A 17,551-nucleotide genomic window follows, 5' to 3' on the forward strand; every position below is an offset into this window, starting at 1 on the left:
TTCTCTTTCTTTATTTTGGCTTCATTTCTACCCGGGAGCTCAACTAATCTCCTTCCAGATCATACTCTTCTACTTGGCCGCTGGTCCACACCTTCATGCGGTCAGTCAGGTCGCTGCTTCTGGGAGCCAGGATGAAGTCGTAAATCAGGGCAGCACTTGCTCCTCCAATAATTGGGCCAACCCAGAAAATCTGAAACACAGTTCCAAGTCCAATTAATGCACCAGGTATTACTGCACTCGAATCTCCTCTGGGGATTGTCACCGCAAGATTTACAGTGAAAACATTGAAATTACAGCCTGTCACCTGAATATTTATTTAACTGCAGGGCAAGAAACCACGAATTCTTCACCGTGAATTGGCAACAGTCCCAGAGATTAATAACTGTGACGGTGTTGCCAAATTCTGGTATTTAAAATTAAGTATCTACCAGTAAAACATTTCTGTTCCTCCAGATAAATTGCGCAGGGGGGACACAATTTCTAACAGCAACAAGGGCATTAGATTCCGTTCTCCCACCGCCTTTCGGTGACAGGTCAATTAGAAAGTGATACGTAGTGAGGCCTAATTAGGGGCTTAATTTGCTATTAGCTGCTAGTGATATTGCTGTAATTGTACTGGTCTAATCCCTTAAGGCAAGTAAAGATTGGAGGGAGAGGTAATACAAGTATTTTAGTAGACAGGTTGATTTTAATAGAAATAACAAATGATTTTGAGAGATATGTATGGCCAAAAGGCTCCTGAGTCTGGAAACATTTACTTCTGTTCAGCAACAGCAGTGGTTTAATATGAACTACTACCTCTATCTTCTTCTCTCTGTCCAAAGGAAAAGAATTTTTCATGAAATTCTGAAAATACTCACTACTAGCTCTGTTACATCGCCTCAGGATCCCAATAGAAGCGTTTGGCAAAATTTCCCCAGTGACCTCCTCTTGTGTTTTGCTGCTTAAAAGACATTCATTTCCAAAATTTTTGCAACCTATTGTACTTCCACTAAACTTCTGTGAAAACCCATGCAACTGGCTGCCAAAATCGTGAGTAGGAGAGCTGGAAGAAGATGTGTTTTAAATATTCAAGAACACATGCTCATGTAGGGCTTTAATATTAGCCTCCTTTGCTGAGCTTTAGTGAAGTACATACGTTTTCATGAAGTTCCTTATTTCAACCACAGGAAGTTGTAGTGTTTCCAGAGCACTTACCCATGAAAGCACATAAGCAGACACTTAACTTTAAGAAGATGAACATTTAATTAGCTTCCAAGTATTGGACGATGCATTTCAGTTTACAAACCTGCTTAAGGACCTTCCTAAATCAGGTTCTTACCAGACTAAGCAGTAGCACTTGATAAACTCAGTTTAAGCAATGAATGCCCAATACCGGATTCCTGCAATGAGGCTTTAAAGTTAAAAATATTTGAAATAAATAAACATAAAGGGAAGTAAACAGAAAATCTGCTGAGTTACTTTGAACATACACACTCAGCTTGAGCACTTTGCGGTCTCCTGAGGCTGGCCAGGAGAAAAAGGAGATTGTTTTTGTTAAAGGAATGGAAATGGCAGCTCACTGACTTGGTGCTACTGATGTGCGTTTAAACGCTTCTGATCTCGTACATTATGTATATGCGGAGCCTGCTGTAGGCGGAACAGATTTATTCAACTCACCCAGTGATTTTCAAAGTTGTTGGCAATCAGCGCTGAGCCAAAAGATCGGGCTGGGTTAATTCCACAACCGGTGTAATCGATCTAGGGGGTGGAAAGAGACCAAGTGGTGAAACAGTGATGGACATGTGGCATCTTCCTTGCACAGGAGGGCAAGTGACATCTGCAGCACAGTTCAGATGCTCACAGCAGCTTCATTCATCCCACCCACGCTTCCTCAGATTAAAGGGGAAAAATTGTTTGCCATGTGCCTGTCCTGTCCCACCATGGAAACAGATCCCACTGCAGAAACTGCTCCTAGATGTGCAACCTCATCGCTTACTGCCTCAGCCACATGGCCCAAGAAAGAAGGGCTGTGATTGTTGCAGAAACAAGGTTATTCTCTTCAGAGGAAGGAAAAGGAAGAAATTATCACCTACTCCTCATCTTCCTGCCTTCACTGACCCATCCTGAGGTGGGACATTGCAGATAACAACAGCGAGAAGTAAAACTTACTGCAAGAAGGTGTCCCAAGGCAACAGAGAGACCAATGGCCAAAGGTGCTGATCCTGAGACATCAGTCCTTCTCCGATCGGTGGTGGCGAGGACACACAACACCAGCTGGAAGGTAGCAATGATCTCGATGCCTAGTCCTTGGCCCGCATTGACTCCCTGTGAAAGCTGCATGGAGACAAGAAGGAAAATGCCACTTGTTATTCCTACCTGACTTCAACCAGTGAGACAAAGTTTCACAGGAAATAGGGAACGGCAGACCTGCACAGCCACTTTTCTCCTTCGATTGCTTATGCTTAAGAGACAAAATAAAAAGAAGAAGAAAAAAGTTAACAGAAATCAGTCACTGCTGTACTTGTGTCTAGGTGTAACCAGCGTTTGCTGGTGATATGACAGGGTTGCACAGTTGCCGCATCCAACCAAGGTGAACACTCAACCACTGGACACAAAGAACACATGTGAGAACCAAATGAGCCAGAGATTTGCCTCCAGTAGGGTTTACCCACAGAAGTGAACCGTGGTGCCTTGAGACAGAGCGTTCATGTGGGACTGGTAGGTGTGACACCAGTCCTGAGGAAGACTAAAGGTATCTAAAACAGCTCTAGATGCCAGTGTTAATCGGTGTTCTCTCCAGCTCGGATAGTAATGAGCATGGTCAGTGGAGATGAGATCCATCAGCTGATGAAATGCAGATGATCATTTGAGACTCAGTTGAGTAGCTCTGTCTTTTGTAGTCACTAGGTCTCATTTCACTACAACAAGAGCTTAGACAATTAACTCACATGTAGACTAATTTAGGTGTCTTAGGTTTGAACTGGCTCTCTGAAACTGAGTCAGAAAAAAGCATACACAATGAAGTAAAGCAGGTTCTCTGGAAAGACGCACACTGGCAGATGTAGATATTCCTACCGTGTTGTTAATCGTGGAATCAGAAGAGTTTCTTATTAATGTAAATGATGTAGAGCAACTTTTTAATTCTGCTTCCAATCTCTATCTTCAGTGGCACCGTAGCTAAGACAGAGAAGCCTGTATCTGAGATGACTAACTTGGAGTTAAACATTGCACAGACAGGATGAAATACGAGCTTGGACTCAGGCCAGAGAAACCGAGACTGTGAGTGACTCAGAGTAGGAAGAAAACTCTGCAAAACTTATGCCCAGGAATAGTGCTATCGGTAGGTTATCCCATCTGTCGTAGCCTCTGCATTAAAAATTGCTAGGTCATACATGGCAAAAACATAATTAAATGTTATTTGTGACCTGTCCACAAACTATGGGAAAACATGCTTTAAATCTATTGTGTTGTTATGTCCTAATTTCCCCAAACCTAACACCGAATAACCTTAAAACTTAAAGCTGTTTAGCTGAACTCTTTCACTTTCCACCTTTACTGTTCATTTTTCTTACTTCTTCTCTGTGACAAAGCAGCATATCAAAACACGTAAGTACTGATAAAAAAATCATCCAAGACTTCAGCCAGCATAAATCTGAGGAGCTGCATTAAAAACGGGGGAAATATATTTGTTTCTAAACCTGGCAGCCAGAAACATTAATAGTAGATTTCTATATCTAGTTCTTTAATATCCAGAACGGTAATCCTTTGAGTGAGAAGCAGTTTATCCACAGACAGAAGGGAATTCTGGTTGAAATGGTGGGTATTTTGGTTCTTCCAGTAGATTCTGAAATCAATTAACAAAACCCACAGCATTAATAGGACTTATATGTGAGAAATACAAGCGAGACTGAAATATTTACAGGTGAGCTGGTGGCGAGAATGACACGATCCAGAAAATCATGCTGAAGGCCTGATACATCAACAAATTAATATTTGCCATCCCTTCTTAAAAATAATCACTTCTTTTTTTCACTGCAAAGACAGTGGGATTTGTGGATCTCAACAACGCAGGGTTCAAGTGCATCTCATTGATATCAAAAGTAGTCAACATCACTTTAAGAATCTGGACTATAGACTCTGGAAAATATCTCTCTTTTGAAAGGCCAAATAGTGAAACTTAAAAGAAAAGTGTATTGGCAAATGAGCAATAAGCAGATACCAAAAGTGGGTAAGAAACTAAATTCTCTTTGGTAACAATGCAACTCTTAAACCCCAGAGAACCTAGATCTGCGGTCTGACGCATCTGCATTTTGACAAAGCCTTGGCATTTCAAACAATTAAACACTAACCTACCATCAGTCTTTCCCTTCACTTCAAGGGCTTCTACTAAAAAAAAAAAAAAGACAATAAGCAAAATTATGTTTTAAAATCCTGTGATGATCCTCATCTTTGGGAAGCGGAAATAATTTTCTTCCTTTCCCTCCAGGAAAACACATCCTTCAGCTGACGTGACCTGAGGTCACGGACCCTGCTAATCAACACTTATTGATGGGCTGTGTGCAATCAAAGAAAACCTGGAAATATCATAGGAAACCTTTTGCTTTCCTCTAGCATGTAATTTTACGCAGCCTGCCAGGGACATAAGATTCCACTGTGCAAGCAGGACTCTGGGCCATGGTCCAAAATGAGTCAAAGTGAGGCAAACCTTGGACGTTCTGTTTTGCTGTGATCTGTGGATCTGCAGTCGGTAAGTGCAGCATCACGGGCGTTCGTTATGTGCCTACTCGTCAGAGCTATCATGTCACCGCCGCAGCAGCCTGGACCATCCAGGGTGCAGCAACACATGGAACAGCATGAGCCTTCACCACCCTAACCACATCCCAGCCAACACACAACATGGGGAGGAGGAAGGTGCATTTCCTAGTATGGAGTATATGTGTGTGTGTGTGTTGTATTTATACACTCCCTGGTGTGTTTACAACCATTAGTCAGCTAACGATGCCATATGAAACATTTTTCATCTTTTGAATCTGCTCCTTTAAGCTCTTGACAGAACCAGGTAGGCATAACCCCATGAGTTGGTTACCCTTCCATCCTGTTTTCCATACATTATTCAGGGTTTCTTAAGGAAAGTTTGAATTATTGTAGAATACCTGACTTGAGAATCCTCAGGGCTGTCTAAAGCTCCTTCTGAATCTCGCAGGCAGAAGCACTCTACATTACAGAGACCTGCCTGCGTGAGGCTGCCAATAAAGCAAAGGCAAAGAGCAGCCACTGCTCTCAACATCGAGCATTCTGCTACTGAGGTCATCCAGAAGAGAAGATCACTATTTCTCTGGTTCCACTGCAGTGTTGGGGCGAAGGGGTCCCTTTCCAGTGACCTGTACCCACGCTGCAGTGACCGTCTTCCCTGCACTGGCAGGTTTCTCACCAGCGATACGTGGGCTGACTCTGCATTTACGTATCTACCTCTTCTGAGCTCAGCCCGACGACTCTCACATGCTCTGCGTTCTTGGTGATGCTCATTAAGGCAGCAGAGGGCAGGGAACAGGACAGTAACTCCCTGAGCTTTCCATGCTTCAGTGAGGCTTGAAGAGTAGATTCAGTGCTTTAAGGAACCAGATGTGCTCTAATGGATTAAAATGAGATACACAAACTAACATTCATCTCCAACAGTTTCCCACACCGTAGGAGTCAGTCCAGACTTCTCCTTCTTTTTTGTTCACGTGAATTGCTCCACGGAACTTCATTTCTAAGTCACTATTTTGAGAGAAGCACCAGAAACACCCAAGAAATGGGTTTATCATTGGCAAGATCTGAGAGTCAGACACGTATATCTGACCAGCAGAATTAATCTCGGCTGCATTGACTTGCACTGAGTAATTCCCCTTTGACTGTAATAGCACCCAGACAACAAGCAGACACCTACATGTGGACACCCCAAGTGAGTTGTATCCTGCTGTGAGCTGAATTCCACCGTTAATATTTTCTCCTAAGTTCACTGTGAATCTGAACAAACTTGGGCAAGAAAAATCCACTGAACTTCAGCAAATTTATAGAAAACAAATTTCATTCAGAAAGCTCCTCAGATGCAACTTGTTGGAACCTAAGGAAGAACTCAGGGCCTGCTGAAGCCCTCTGCTCTGCATTGCTGGACATGGGATGAGGTACACCACCAATTCTCCATTCAAAGATTAGCTTTACCGGGTAATGCTACAACTCCTCCTAAGCAACCTGGTTTGAACTCAGTGCTGATTTTGCTTTGAGCAGGAGGTTGGACTAGAGACCTCCAGATGTCCCTTCCAAGCTGAATTACCATTTAAGAGACCTTGATTCTTTGGGAAGGTTCTTCCTGTGGGAAGGTCTGGGATAGGATTCTCTTAAGGCTGCTGTGTCTTGGCTGAATTAATGCCTAGAAACAGCTGGGGACACCTGCAGATAGCGCAGCCACCGCTGATGGACCAGTCACCACAAAGGCTCTGCAGAGATGCGATCCATAAGGGTGAGTGAGCCAGGAAACATGCAACAGAATCAAACGAGGACCGTTAAAACCCAGGGCAAAATTAACGGCAAATCATTATCTAGTCATGACCGTGAGAGCAACTGGCTGAGACAAACACCTGCTCTGTGGTCCTAGGAAGTGGGTAGTGGACACGTGGCTTCCATTGCTCTGCGACATCAGAGGGACGGGAACTATAGAAGCTTGTTTCTCAGAAGTGCCCCAAACTGCCGTGTTTGGCTGGCTGACTTCCACAGCTTCAAGCAATAATGTGGGCAAATTAATGGTATGTTTTCTTTTCTCTCTTTTTTTTTTTTTTAAAGTAGGATATTTATTCATTGTCTGCCTTTAGAAGAGAAATGGGGACAGGAAATTAAACTGGCCCAAGGTAAACCCAACTGTGTATTTCTCTAGTGGCTTCATATTTTTCTCATTAGAAGCATATCAAGTTCAAACCTGTTTCCCGTTGTATGGATAAGACAGTTTGTTATGCAAGGTGGTTTCATCACGTAGTGCTATGCTCCATCTCATCCACGCACCCTCAGCCATGGTCCGTATCTCCCAGGGTCCAGTTCACTTTCACATAAGAGGGGTTAGTATTTCACTGTTCCTGAAAAATTACAGCTCTCTGGAAACACAGAAGTCTCTTTTTCAGAAGGAGAATGTCAACTTTCTCTGTTCTTATGAAACACTTCACTGCAAGCCATGCTGCCTGATGGTTTTTTAGAGAAAAAACCATCGTTTGTTAGAGAAAAATTCTGCCACAGCAATTCAGTGACACATATATCACCGCTGCCGCCTGGCACTTCTCTCCCTTGCATGTCCGGCCATCCCCTAGGTAAGGCAGCTCCTGCAGAACCCCAGCGACAGCATGGCTGGTGCGTAATAAGAACCATATTGTGAACTCACTAAAACTGTAATACCTTTGATTAAAGTGTTTTTAATGTTCCTGTTGGGAGAATAAGTATGTTCTCCTGTCCACACAAAATCTAGCATTTTAAGGAGCCGTGCTGCAATAAATATGTTTGTATCAGACAGAACTTTCCCCTCCTGTGTTTAATTCAAACAAACAGCTCACAGCTTGGCCTGCTGTTTGCAGCATTCCAAATTATTAGCTTACCTCTGCCATGGCAGACTTTTTTTTAAAGGAAGACTTCTAGCATTTTATTTAAGCAAATCCTCGCTCTCCTGTAGCTTAAACTTTCCCTTCTTTGATTTTCCTTATTTTTCTTAATAAGGATAAATCTTCACACTGGTTTAAAAGGTTCGTGCTCACGTCTTCATCCCCATGCTGGAAATATTGAATATGCTGCTTTATACCAATTAACTATTATTTAAGTGTTTAGTTGGGCAAAGTCCCTTAATGTCATTCTTCAAATGTAATCTCAGAAATTAATCTCCATGCTTCCCTCAGAACCATCTTCCACTATCTGAACTGTCTTTCTGTCTGACTTTCTTTTTCTTTCAGCTCCAATTTTGTCATGAAAATAACTTGATAACTTCCGTCTTGATAACATACCTTTCTGCTGCTGGGAGTCCGTCCCACATCTCCAGAGCTATAATCTTTCCTTTAACTCACTGCCAAAATGGATTCAGGGACTGCTGAAGGGAGGTTATTCTCTTCTCTCTTTCTGTTGAACAGTATCACTCAGAAGTGGATGTTGCTACAAACATTGTTTGAGTGTTGGGGATTCAGAGAGTACAAAAGTCCCATTTCTTGATTAAGTAGGGACAGGCAAAGATCTCAAGAGTTTCGCTTAATACCACAGCAGTGCTCAGAAGACACTGCTTATGAGGCAAAGAATTAGCTTTGGATCATATCCCATATCAACAATAGAAGCATTCAGCAGAACCTAGGGACAAAACATATTGTCCTCTGCTAGATTATCCTTCCTACAAATACAGCCTTACGAGCTCTAAGGGGGACTCATTCAATTCCCAAAGCAGAAATCATATTTTCCATTCTTTGGACAGCAGACACCCTCCAGGAACTGGCCTCCCTCCTCCCACCCTGTCTTCAGGCTAATGAGAAACCAGCAGGGCTTTGTGCTGCAGCAGCGTGGTACGCCAGGGAGAGAAGAGCGATGGTTTCATTGATGTTAAACCAGAGCACATAAAGGTTACATGGGAGGTAAGCGTCGGGCAAGAAAAGTCAATTCCCTTATAGGACTAACAGCTAATTAGCGATAGATCATTTGTCTCATTTACACTTTTACTTTCTGAAGGGCCTCTGGGAGAGTTGCTTTAGGGAAACCTATTTTTTTACATTTTGCTGCTGAGAAATAAACAACTTCTATTCGGAGTATGAGGAACGGTGGGTTGCTTTTATTTTTCCTTACCCAGCAAAACCCGAGTGAATAGCTTGTGTTCAGTAACACTTTGAAGCGCTCATTTATACCATGGAGCTATTTATGATCTCCGGAATTGTCAGCCCAGAAGGAGATGGTCTTTCAACGGGGAATTTTGGACCTCTCTGAATTTTGAGTTCCATGTTGTTACTGGGATAACTAGCTGGATTTTCAGAAACCTCTCGGTATGGCTGTTGGCAATTGCGCCAAAGCAATTTTCATTTTATACTTCTAGACAAACACTCCAGCAAAACTGTGACGTTTTCAAACTTTCCAAGTCTGAGGTAGTTCATACAGTCAGTCTTGTGCAGAGCATTGACGAGTTGGCATTTCCATAAAGGTTTTTTTTCTAAAATTATCTGAATATGTGCAATGGGTTTCAGGAATTAGGGGAACAATTCCAGCTCCTTCATTTCTCCACCTTGTTCATCAGGAAAGAATTCTTATGAAAGGAAGGAAATGGGGCCAAACTTGACTTTATTCGTTCCTCAGTCAGAACATAATCACCATTAACTTCAGGAGAAGTTGTGTATATATGTGTAAGGAAATGTGCCACAGCTCTGCTTTGAAAGCATTCACTGACTTCGCTTGGCACAGAATTAGTGCCAAGAACCTGGAAAAGGCTGGTTTTCCAGGGTACCTCTCAGCAGCTCCTGCAGAGGGGATGCCCAGGGCTCTACCAGGAGAGAATACAGAGAATTCCTTTGCTCCTTCCTGGTCTTTAAATGCCAAAAGAGAAACAACCCTCTTGCAGAGATTTCAGAACCCATTTTTGTCCTCATGCTCCTTACAGAGTTTCCTCCAGGGTGGCTCTCAGGGTCTGTACCTGTGATTCAGCAGGCGGATGCTGTGCCTTACCTCAGGTCTCACCGACTTCCCTAGTGTTGCAGCAGTTGAGCACCAGCCGTAAGTTTGGCTCTGGATGCCAGGAAGAGCAGTGCTTTCCCATCAAGTCGCACATTAATAAATGAACAGGACCGACGCTGCTCCAGAAAAACCCCAGCAGACATTCCCTTGCTCCCTGGCATTGGTATGAGTATGACTGTGGAGGTCCTGGGGAGCACAGCCACAGGTCTCATGTCTCATTGTGCCAGCTACTGGGTCAGCCCACAAGGAAAAGGGTGTCTCTGCCTCTGCATATTTTAATAAAGAGACAAGGGTTTACAGACAGGGAAACACCGATAAGGGAAACGTGGCCACGTAACGGACACATCATTTGCTATCCTTGAGGTTGAGCACAAACACACTGGTGTGGACTGGTCTCCCTAACCCTGGAATGGAGATTTTTCTAAGAAAGCAACATTTTCAGTTGTGACACCAGGTGAAGATCTCTCCGCTATTGAATCCTCTCGATGAAGCTAGAGAACGGGCAAATAAACAAAAGCATACTGCTGTCTGACAGAAAACAGGCAATTTCCTCTTGAGACAAACAGGAAATTTTTCAAGGGTTATTTTTTCTTCCTTTAGTAGTTGTGATGTGGTTTGGGATCCTTGCTTCAAAAATGCTTTCCGTAAAGGTAGCTATATACAGCCTAGAGAGTGATAGGGTTTAGGATTCTCGGATTAATGAAATGACATTCCCAGCTCACACGTTCTCCACCGAAGTCCACAAGCCCTGCTACAACGACTTACGTGTTGTTTTTACCATTGCACCAATTTAACCAGAAGAGATCCGTAATATTGGTTCTCATGTTTGCTGTGGAAATTTCCATTTGTCCTCGGGCTGTGGTTCTTGCCATGTCAGATCTTGATTTAGAATCTACACACACTAACAGATTCTTTTATTATTATTATTTCTAGTTAATTTAAACTAGGAAATGAAATTTGCGGTTACCTCATTGGAAGGATCTTTCTATCTACTGATCCACACGTCCCTGGTGTGTGAGTTTGTGTGGAGGTGTGCATACACTTATGCACAAAACATACAGATACGTATGGCATAGAAATAGAATTCCAAGGAATGGAAAACCACTTTAACTGTTTGGTCACCAGTCAGGAAGGGTGGTGGCAGAATGAGTTTCCTTACATTTCATACTTAATCCTGCCTGGTTTGACAGCTGGTCAAACAGAAAAAACATGTTCTCAAAAAATTCCTAGCATGACTCCACTTGAATTTCACTACTAACCAATCTACCAAATTAATAATGGGTTTACGTCTGTTGCAACTCCTTCTTTGACAGCCCTCTGTGCACTGCTTGCATCGATTTCTATCATTTCTATTTAAAGAGGACCCTTAATCTGAGGCTTGCAGAGTGTTTTCCAGACAATGCACCAGTCACCCTCGGATCCTCTGGGTCTGGACCCAGTTCTGGTATAAAACCAGCTGGAGCCACTCTGTTCGAGCACCAAGAGACTGGCCTGCAGGTGGATGATCTGGCCTTGGGCCAGAAATGGCCACGCTGCTGCTCGCTCTCCACCGAAAGCTCATATGATTATGGAGCAGAATCACCAAGCAAATCTGTGTAGAAATGGAAATAAGAGATAACCTCTGAGACCCGAGATAAGGACTAGAGCTATAGGCCCTGCTATCCCCAAACGATCTGGAGGATGGGTGATAACCATCAGTTTACAGCTCAGTCCAGATGTTCCTGCTGTCACTGTGTGAACACGTTAGAAAGCGGCCAAGGCTCCGGCCACTGTTGAGCAGGTGCCTTTCCTGTGTTCCACCTCCCGGCCTGATGCGATTCAATACAATGCTGGCATGCCATGAAAGACGGCTCCTGCAATACTGAACGTGAATAATGAAGCTATTGTTGTGGTGCTCTTTGTTAAGAAATAAAACCCCTGGGCTAATCTCATGCACAGGAACCATTTTGCTCACTCTAAAAATGCAGCAATTTCTGGTCTCTTGTGGAAGCCAAGTACTGAAGTGCGCAGATGTTCCAGCACAGGCAAGGCTGGCAGGAGAAGCCTGCTTTGGACTGCAAACAGGGAGGGCAGAGGGCAGCGGCAAGGAGAACGAAGCTCGCTGTATCAAAACTTGAGAAAGGTGCAGTATATAATCTGCGCTGAGAAAAGGCATCCAAGGATTTTTCCTCAGCACCAGAGGTCAGGAAGCCAGCCGCATGTCTTGTCTGTCCAGCGGCACCTCTGGAACTGCAATTTTCCATACTGACTCAGAGGAAAAGAAGCATCACTTACTCAATTGCCCACTCACATTGTCAAGCTCTCAGTTTATTTTGGAAGTTCTTCCAAGTCAACCCGACTTTGTTTAATTTGAGGCTGGAGGAGAACAGACTCACAGGGTGCGGGCACAGAGAGGGAAATCACAAGGTAAACACTGAGTCATCCAGGCCAACCGTGCAAGTCCTGCTCCCCAGAAGCAGTCGGAGAGCCACCACTGGAGCACTGGTTTGGGCTGAATGTGGGGAGACTGGTGATTCCTGTCTGTGATGAGGCAACTTGCTAAAGGATGGGGAAGATTCAGTGAGGAATATCAGTATAAAAACATCAGGACTGATCCCCCTCTCCCCCCCATTAAGAGGTGTGACAGGCCTCGACCTTATGGAAGTGAGCTGCCAGTGGAGGGACAATTTCATGTTTGCACTGGAGGTGTCTGTGCCTTGGAAACCTCTTGGGAGAAAAAATCACCAGAGATGTCCTAGAGATAAGAAGGTGCATCTGCAAGAGCTAAGGATCCACACATCATATGTCCCATCCTATATTCCAATCTTCTGGAGACAAGAGATTGTCCAGACTTCAGCTTTCCCAAGTAGCAGAATAGGCTGGAGCTGGAGGACACAGACAGCAGAAAAAACCAACAATAACAAAAAAAAGCCAACCCCAAACCCCAAACATCTCCAGCATAATGGTCCAAAGCTGCTCTGTGGCTGCTGGACCACAATCCAGCTAAGTGAGATTACTGGTGGGAAGGAGACTCGTTCTGTGGTGGGACTTGGTGAGGGTGGCAGGTGTCTCAAAGTAGCTGATCTGCCCTGGTAGGAAGGGTCAAGGAGAGCAAAGGGCTGCCTTCCCCCTGCCTGTGAGAAAGGATTTGCAGTTGGCCACTGTGTGTTTATCAGGAAAGAGCATCAAACCCTGACGTGCACCAATTTTTCTGTCACAGCTGATCCAGCTCTGGGGACGCTGTGCTGAGCAGAAGCGGCAGAGACACAGCCAATCGCACTGGAATCCCAGGCTGGACCTGTAGGAGCTGGACCTATAGGACTATTCACCTGCCTCAAGAAAACGCTCCAGACCTCTGAATCCACCAACCACAGACCCCTCCTGGCTTTTCCAGAGAGTTTTTCAGTTACACAAACAACATTTATCAGTCCACTGAGTGTTTTATAAAACCAAGTCCCTCTGTTTGTTTTTCTTGGTTGTTTTTCTTTTCTCTTTATCTAACCAGAGCAGTGTTACCTTCAGGTCTGTTTTCCTTGCCTACAGTGTTTGATCCACTTTTAACTTTTAAATAATATCTTTCATCATAAACTTTAAGGCAGAGTTTTCAAATGTAGCCCTGAGACTTAGGGGGCACATTTCCTGGCACTCCGATCGGTGTGTCAAAAGACAGAAAGGGCAAAACTGAATTAAAAAAAAAAAAAAAGGAAATTTAAAAAATGAGCTAAAGACATTTTTCTTTTTTCAAAAGCTTGATAAAGGTTCTTCAGGAAATCATTGCTGAACTGCAAATATTGTGTTACCTTACAGGACAGAAGTCTCCTCTCACCCGCCTTTCCTGCTTGAGCTCTTTGCTGGTCATTAACTGCCCACGATGAATAGTTCCTTCCATTATCCAAACTAGGGATCTGTCCTCACCAGACCGTACCCAGCTAGGCTGGCAGAGGAGTGCCTTCTGGATTAGGGACTCTCTATTCTTACGCTTTTACCAAATGGAAATTGGTAACATGGGATGACCCCATTGCCAAAAAACAACACTAGATATGTAAGGAAAAATACTCAATTTTTTAGAACGACAAACACGCTGTGTGCTCCTCTCTCAGCTTTTCAAGTTCTTGATGTTTTTACTTTGGCACCCACTCCACTGCTACAATATATGGGAAGTTCAGTGTCTGACAAGGATTCAGTAATCTAAGTACCTCTCTGAGTATCGTCCAGAATATGGGTCAGTTTGGACCAGCCAAACTGACTGAAAATATTTCCGTTGACTTCGGTGAAGTTTGGATCAAGCTCCTCAGAAGTGACTGTTTTGCCTGTTTTAGTACAAAACAGACGGTACTTCTGAACACGTAAGAGGAGCATTGTGCTTTTCCATTCTCCCCCCTTCTCTTCTGCCTCGGACCTTCCATGGTTGTTTTTTGTGGTTCATTTGTTTGCGTTTCCCTTTTCCCCTTTGGGCAGTGAGAAGAGCACAGATTCATCGTGCCTCCTTTTGGGTGCCTGGCACAGGGTCCCAAGCCTGGAACCTCATCATGCCAAAGAAGAGCTGGCTGTTGCTGGAGGACAACTCTAAAGGCTGAAGTACCTCTCCTCGTCTCTCCTCTGTGTACTTGGGAGAAGCCTATGGGAACAGGTTCCTCCCTTGGCCCCTCTGCACAGGACTTACAGCTGGGCAGGATAAATGTAAGGACAGAGGACACGGTCATGCACATCCAAACTTGTCACACAGCACTCCCTTTCTTTCTATTCTTTTACTCAATAGTGAATCTAGACTTTGTTTTCCAAAGGAAGGGCAGGAAGACAAAGCAGCTGGCAGGGAAACCAGCTCTGTTCCCCCCTCCTTGGCCTCGGGTTAATAAGCATGACATAAGAGCAGATCTCTGTGGTCTCTCCTTATCATCTGTTTGCTGAAGGAGGCAGCGTGTTCTTGGAGCTCCGTTGAGGTTTCAGGGTATGCCCCATTGTGATCATCTCTGCAAGAGGAGAGCCATTCTGCTGCTCTCCACTGACCTGGGCTCAGACCCAACTGCCCCCTCAGCCCTCCCCTCCCCAGACAGTCCAAGCTTGTCCATTGGAAATGAATTAATTTTCTTTCCTCTCTAGGTCTTTTTTGCGAAGGAGAAGGACAGTTGCTTCCCTCCCCATCCCCAGAGAGGTCTCCTCACTGCCCCTCTAGCCAGAACATTTATAACTGAAAAAAAAATGTAAAAAAATCAAAATTCTGAGCATTTGAGAATGACGAGCACTGAGAACGGGGCTTTTAAGACCTATTTTATCCAGTAATTCGTGCACAGAAACAGTTGCCAGATTTGTAAAATCAGTGTAATGGAGACTTCCAAGATCTGGTTTTGCCTACAGTGTATTTTATGGTCTTGAAAACAATGTGTTTGACTGTATTCCAGAGGTGGTCTTCGTGGGTGGGGAACAGGGCTTCCTCCCTAACATGCAATTTTTGAGATTCACAACCTTGCTAAAAAGCTCCTAAGCTTACTAAAATCAGGGGGTGATCATTGCTGATCTTTCCACCTATCCCCACAGGCTCTTCTCTTCTGAGATGTCCTTGTGCAAAGCTCAAGGGTTGTCTTTGTAGCTTGGACAGTTACTGAATGAGCAGCAAGAAAAGTTTGGAGCAATCATCTACACCCCCTTCTCAAAAGGACAGTTTCAGGGCTTTCGGGTAGAGGAAGGAGCCAGCCACCGGCATTTCATGGCAAGCAAAAGGGGAAGGCCAAATGCAAGTGAAACCAGACCTCCCGTGTTTAATGGCAGTTGGACCTCTCGAGAAAACCACTTGGGCGGATACCCTGTCCCCTGCGGCTGAGCAGTTCCCTCTGCCAGTGGTTTCAGAGGAAAAGATCACATATCACCCACACAGCCAGAGCCTCCTGGAGTTAATAAAGTAATTCACTCTTCTTCCCCAAAATGTTTTGGAATAACCCACCCACATTTCCAAAGCTGTGGCACTAAGGCATACCTGCAGGCGCTGGTCTCCAGGGAGGTCAGCAGCCAACCCACAGGGTACCACCAGGGTGGGTGATACTGAGCTGCTCCTTAATATCACCTTCTCAATACCAGATTTCACTACATTTTCCAGCACCACCTCATTTTCTGAGTTAACTGTAATGCCACGGTGGGCAAAACCATATTATACTTCTGTTAATTCAGTTGTTTTGATCTTTTCTTCCCCTTTTGCCTAAATGATTTCTGCAGAGATACTGAGTTTGTAGCTTTACATCATGAATATCCCTGTGACTTCAAATGGGCATAAAATTTCATATCAGCTCAAGTTCCCATCTGCAGCCAGAAATACTCTGCAAGAAAGGGGCCATGGAAAAGATGTGAAATACTTGTTCTTGACAGAATCAGGTGAAATAAGTGAGAGGAATTTCCGTTTATAGTACTCTGTGTGCTGCAGTGGCTGTAGCCCTGCCTCTGACAGAGGGATGATTTCACCTTTAAAAGTGTATCCATCCTTTTTCCTCCTGTTATGGTACAACGACAGTAAAATGACAACATTTTGAGGAGGGGGAGTGGTGGGCAGGTGTTTTTTATGCAGCATGTTGTGAGCACCTGGCTGGGAGTGGGCAGGAACCTGCACCCCTCTTAAATGTAGCTGCCTCACACCTTTCTCAGCCCACACTGGGGAATTCAGGCTTTGTCCTTGCGCAGCAAAAGGAGAAACTCACAGAAAGTGCAGCTGGGATTCTGTGTCAGGCAGGGGCTGGGCGCTCTGTCTCATGCAACAGGTGATGCTCAGCCCTTTGGTGATGCTGCACATCCCTCTCGCTGTTCCCGTAGGTTTTCATCACAGTCATCCTCAGATTAGAGAAACCATTACTGAGGTGTTGAAAAGGAACCACACTCACAGAAGCTAAAGCAGGGCTGGTATCTGCACGGTAATCAGCACGCTACCTGCCACCTTCAGAACCACACAGGGGACTCAGTCACACAACTGGCAGTGATTTCAGTGTTAGAAATGCTCCTTTCAGCAACCTGGATGCAAGAAATTGAACACAAGCAAAACCAATCACCAGCCTAATGTCCTAAAGCTGCCAGATAGGGGTGGAGAGGAAGGACTGTCCCCATGTCACGGATCCACCCTGGTATCAGTCAGGGCTGGATCCCCTGCTACCATCATCAGTTGTCTGCCTGAGGTCACCATCACAACCACCATCACCACCCGCCCCCCATTACTACGTTACAGGTGTTGCATTTCTACTCGAAAAAAAGGAAGGAGGAATTAAAAGTTTCTACTTACAGAGTTGAGCCCCAGGAGGTTGTTTGGGAGAGAGGAAGTGATTCCTGACAGCATAGCTGTGGCCACCACTGCCCCCAGGCACTGGGCAATGATGTACATGATCGCCTTCAAGATGCTGATCTGGCAGCTCAGCAGGAGACCCAAGGTGACAGCGGGGTTCAGGTGCGCACCACTGATGTGGCCCACGCTTTGTGCCATGGTAGCGATGGATAACCCAAAAGCCAGCGAAACCTTCACGTTATCCTGAGACCTTGTGGATGTTTCGTTGCCCACCACTGGGAAGCTAAAACCCAGAGCTGAGCCGATGCTGATAAAAATAAAAAGGGTCATGGCAAGGAACTCAGCCACCACTGCCCTCCAGAACATTTTCTTTTTGAATTCACTAGCCATCTTTCCTTGTTCTCTCTCTCTCTCCCCTCCTCACTTTCCCTTCTCTCTCTCTCCCTTCCTTCTCCTGATATTTTTCCTTCGAGGTCTGAAGAGAAATCTGTAGAAAAAATACAGTCCTTGGATTATTTATAGGGCTTTGGGTGGTCTGTAGGAGGGAAGGGGTGTTGCACAAAAGGAGGAAAGAACATCGATGCTGACTGCTAGATTGATGTAAGACACTGTTACGCCTGC

General features: G+C 44.6%; 1 protein-coding gene across 2 annotated transcripts; it reads right to left on the reverse strand.

Moving 5' to 3' along the window:
• Window positions 1–17,404, reverse strand: AQP1 (aquaporin 1 (Colton blood group)). Of its 2 annotated transcripts, none has more exons than XM_010144161.1 (4): window positions 16,931–17,404; window positions 2,152–2,316; window positions 1,660–1,740; window positions 1–190 (listed from the first exon to the last, which is right to left on the reverse strand). In XM_010144161.1, exons 1-4 carry the CDS (start codon window positions 17,318–17,320, stop codon window positions 44–46), a joined length of 783 nt encoding a protein of 260 aa, XP_010142463.1. In that variant the 5' UTR covers window positions 17,321–17,404; the 3' UTR covers window positions 1–43. The 2 variants fall into 2 exon arrangements, with proteins under 2 accessions (XP_010142463.1, XP_010142465.1); XM_010144163.1 differs by having other exon boundaries at window positions 53–190; window positions 1,656–1,740; window positions 16,931–17,403.
• Window positions 17,405–17,551: the final 147 nt, after the last annotated feature.

This window comes from Buceros rhinoceros, unplaced genomic scaffold (assembly GCF_000710305.1).
Source record: "Buceros rhinoceros silvestris isolate BGI_N320 unplaced genomic scaffold, ASM71030v1 scaffold18759, whole genome shotgun sequence".
Lineage (NCBI taxonomy): Eukaryota > Metazoa > Chordata > Aves > Bucerotiformes > Bucerotidae > Buceros > Buceros rhinoceros.

Bases quoted from the DNA above. Each gene is read 5' to 3' on its own strand.
- AQP1 (XM_010144161.1), bottom strand. From the start codon at position 17,320: ATGGCTAGTGAATTCAAAAAGAAAATGTTCTGGAGGGCAGTGGTGGCT. The intron at 1,741-2,151 runs GTAAGTTTTACT...TCCACCCCCTAG, and splicing joins CCTTGGGACACCTTCTTGCA to ATCGATTACACCGGTTGTGG. The intron at 191-1,659 runs GTGAGTTGAATA...ACTGTGTTTCAG, and splicing joins ACAACTTTGAAAATCACTGG to ATTTTCTGGGTTGGCCCAAT.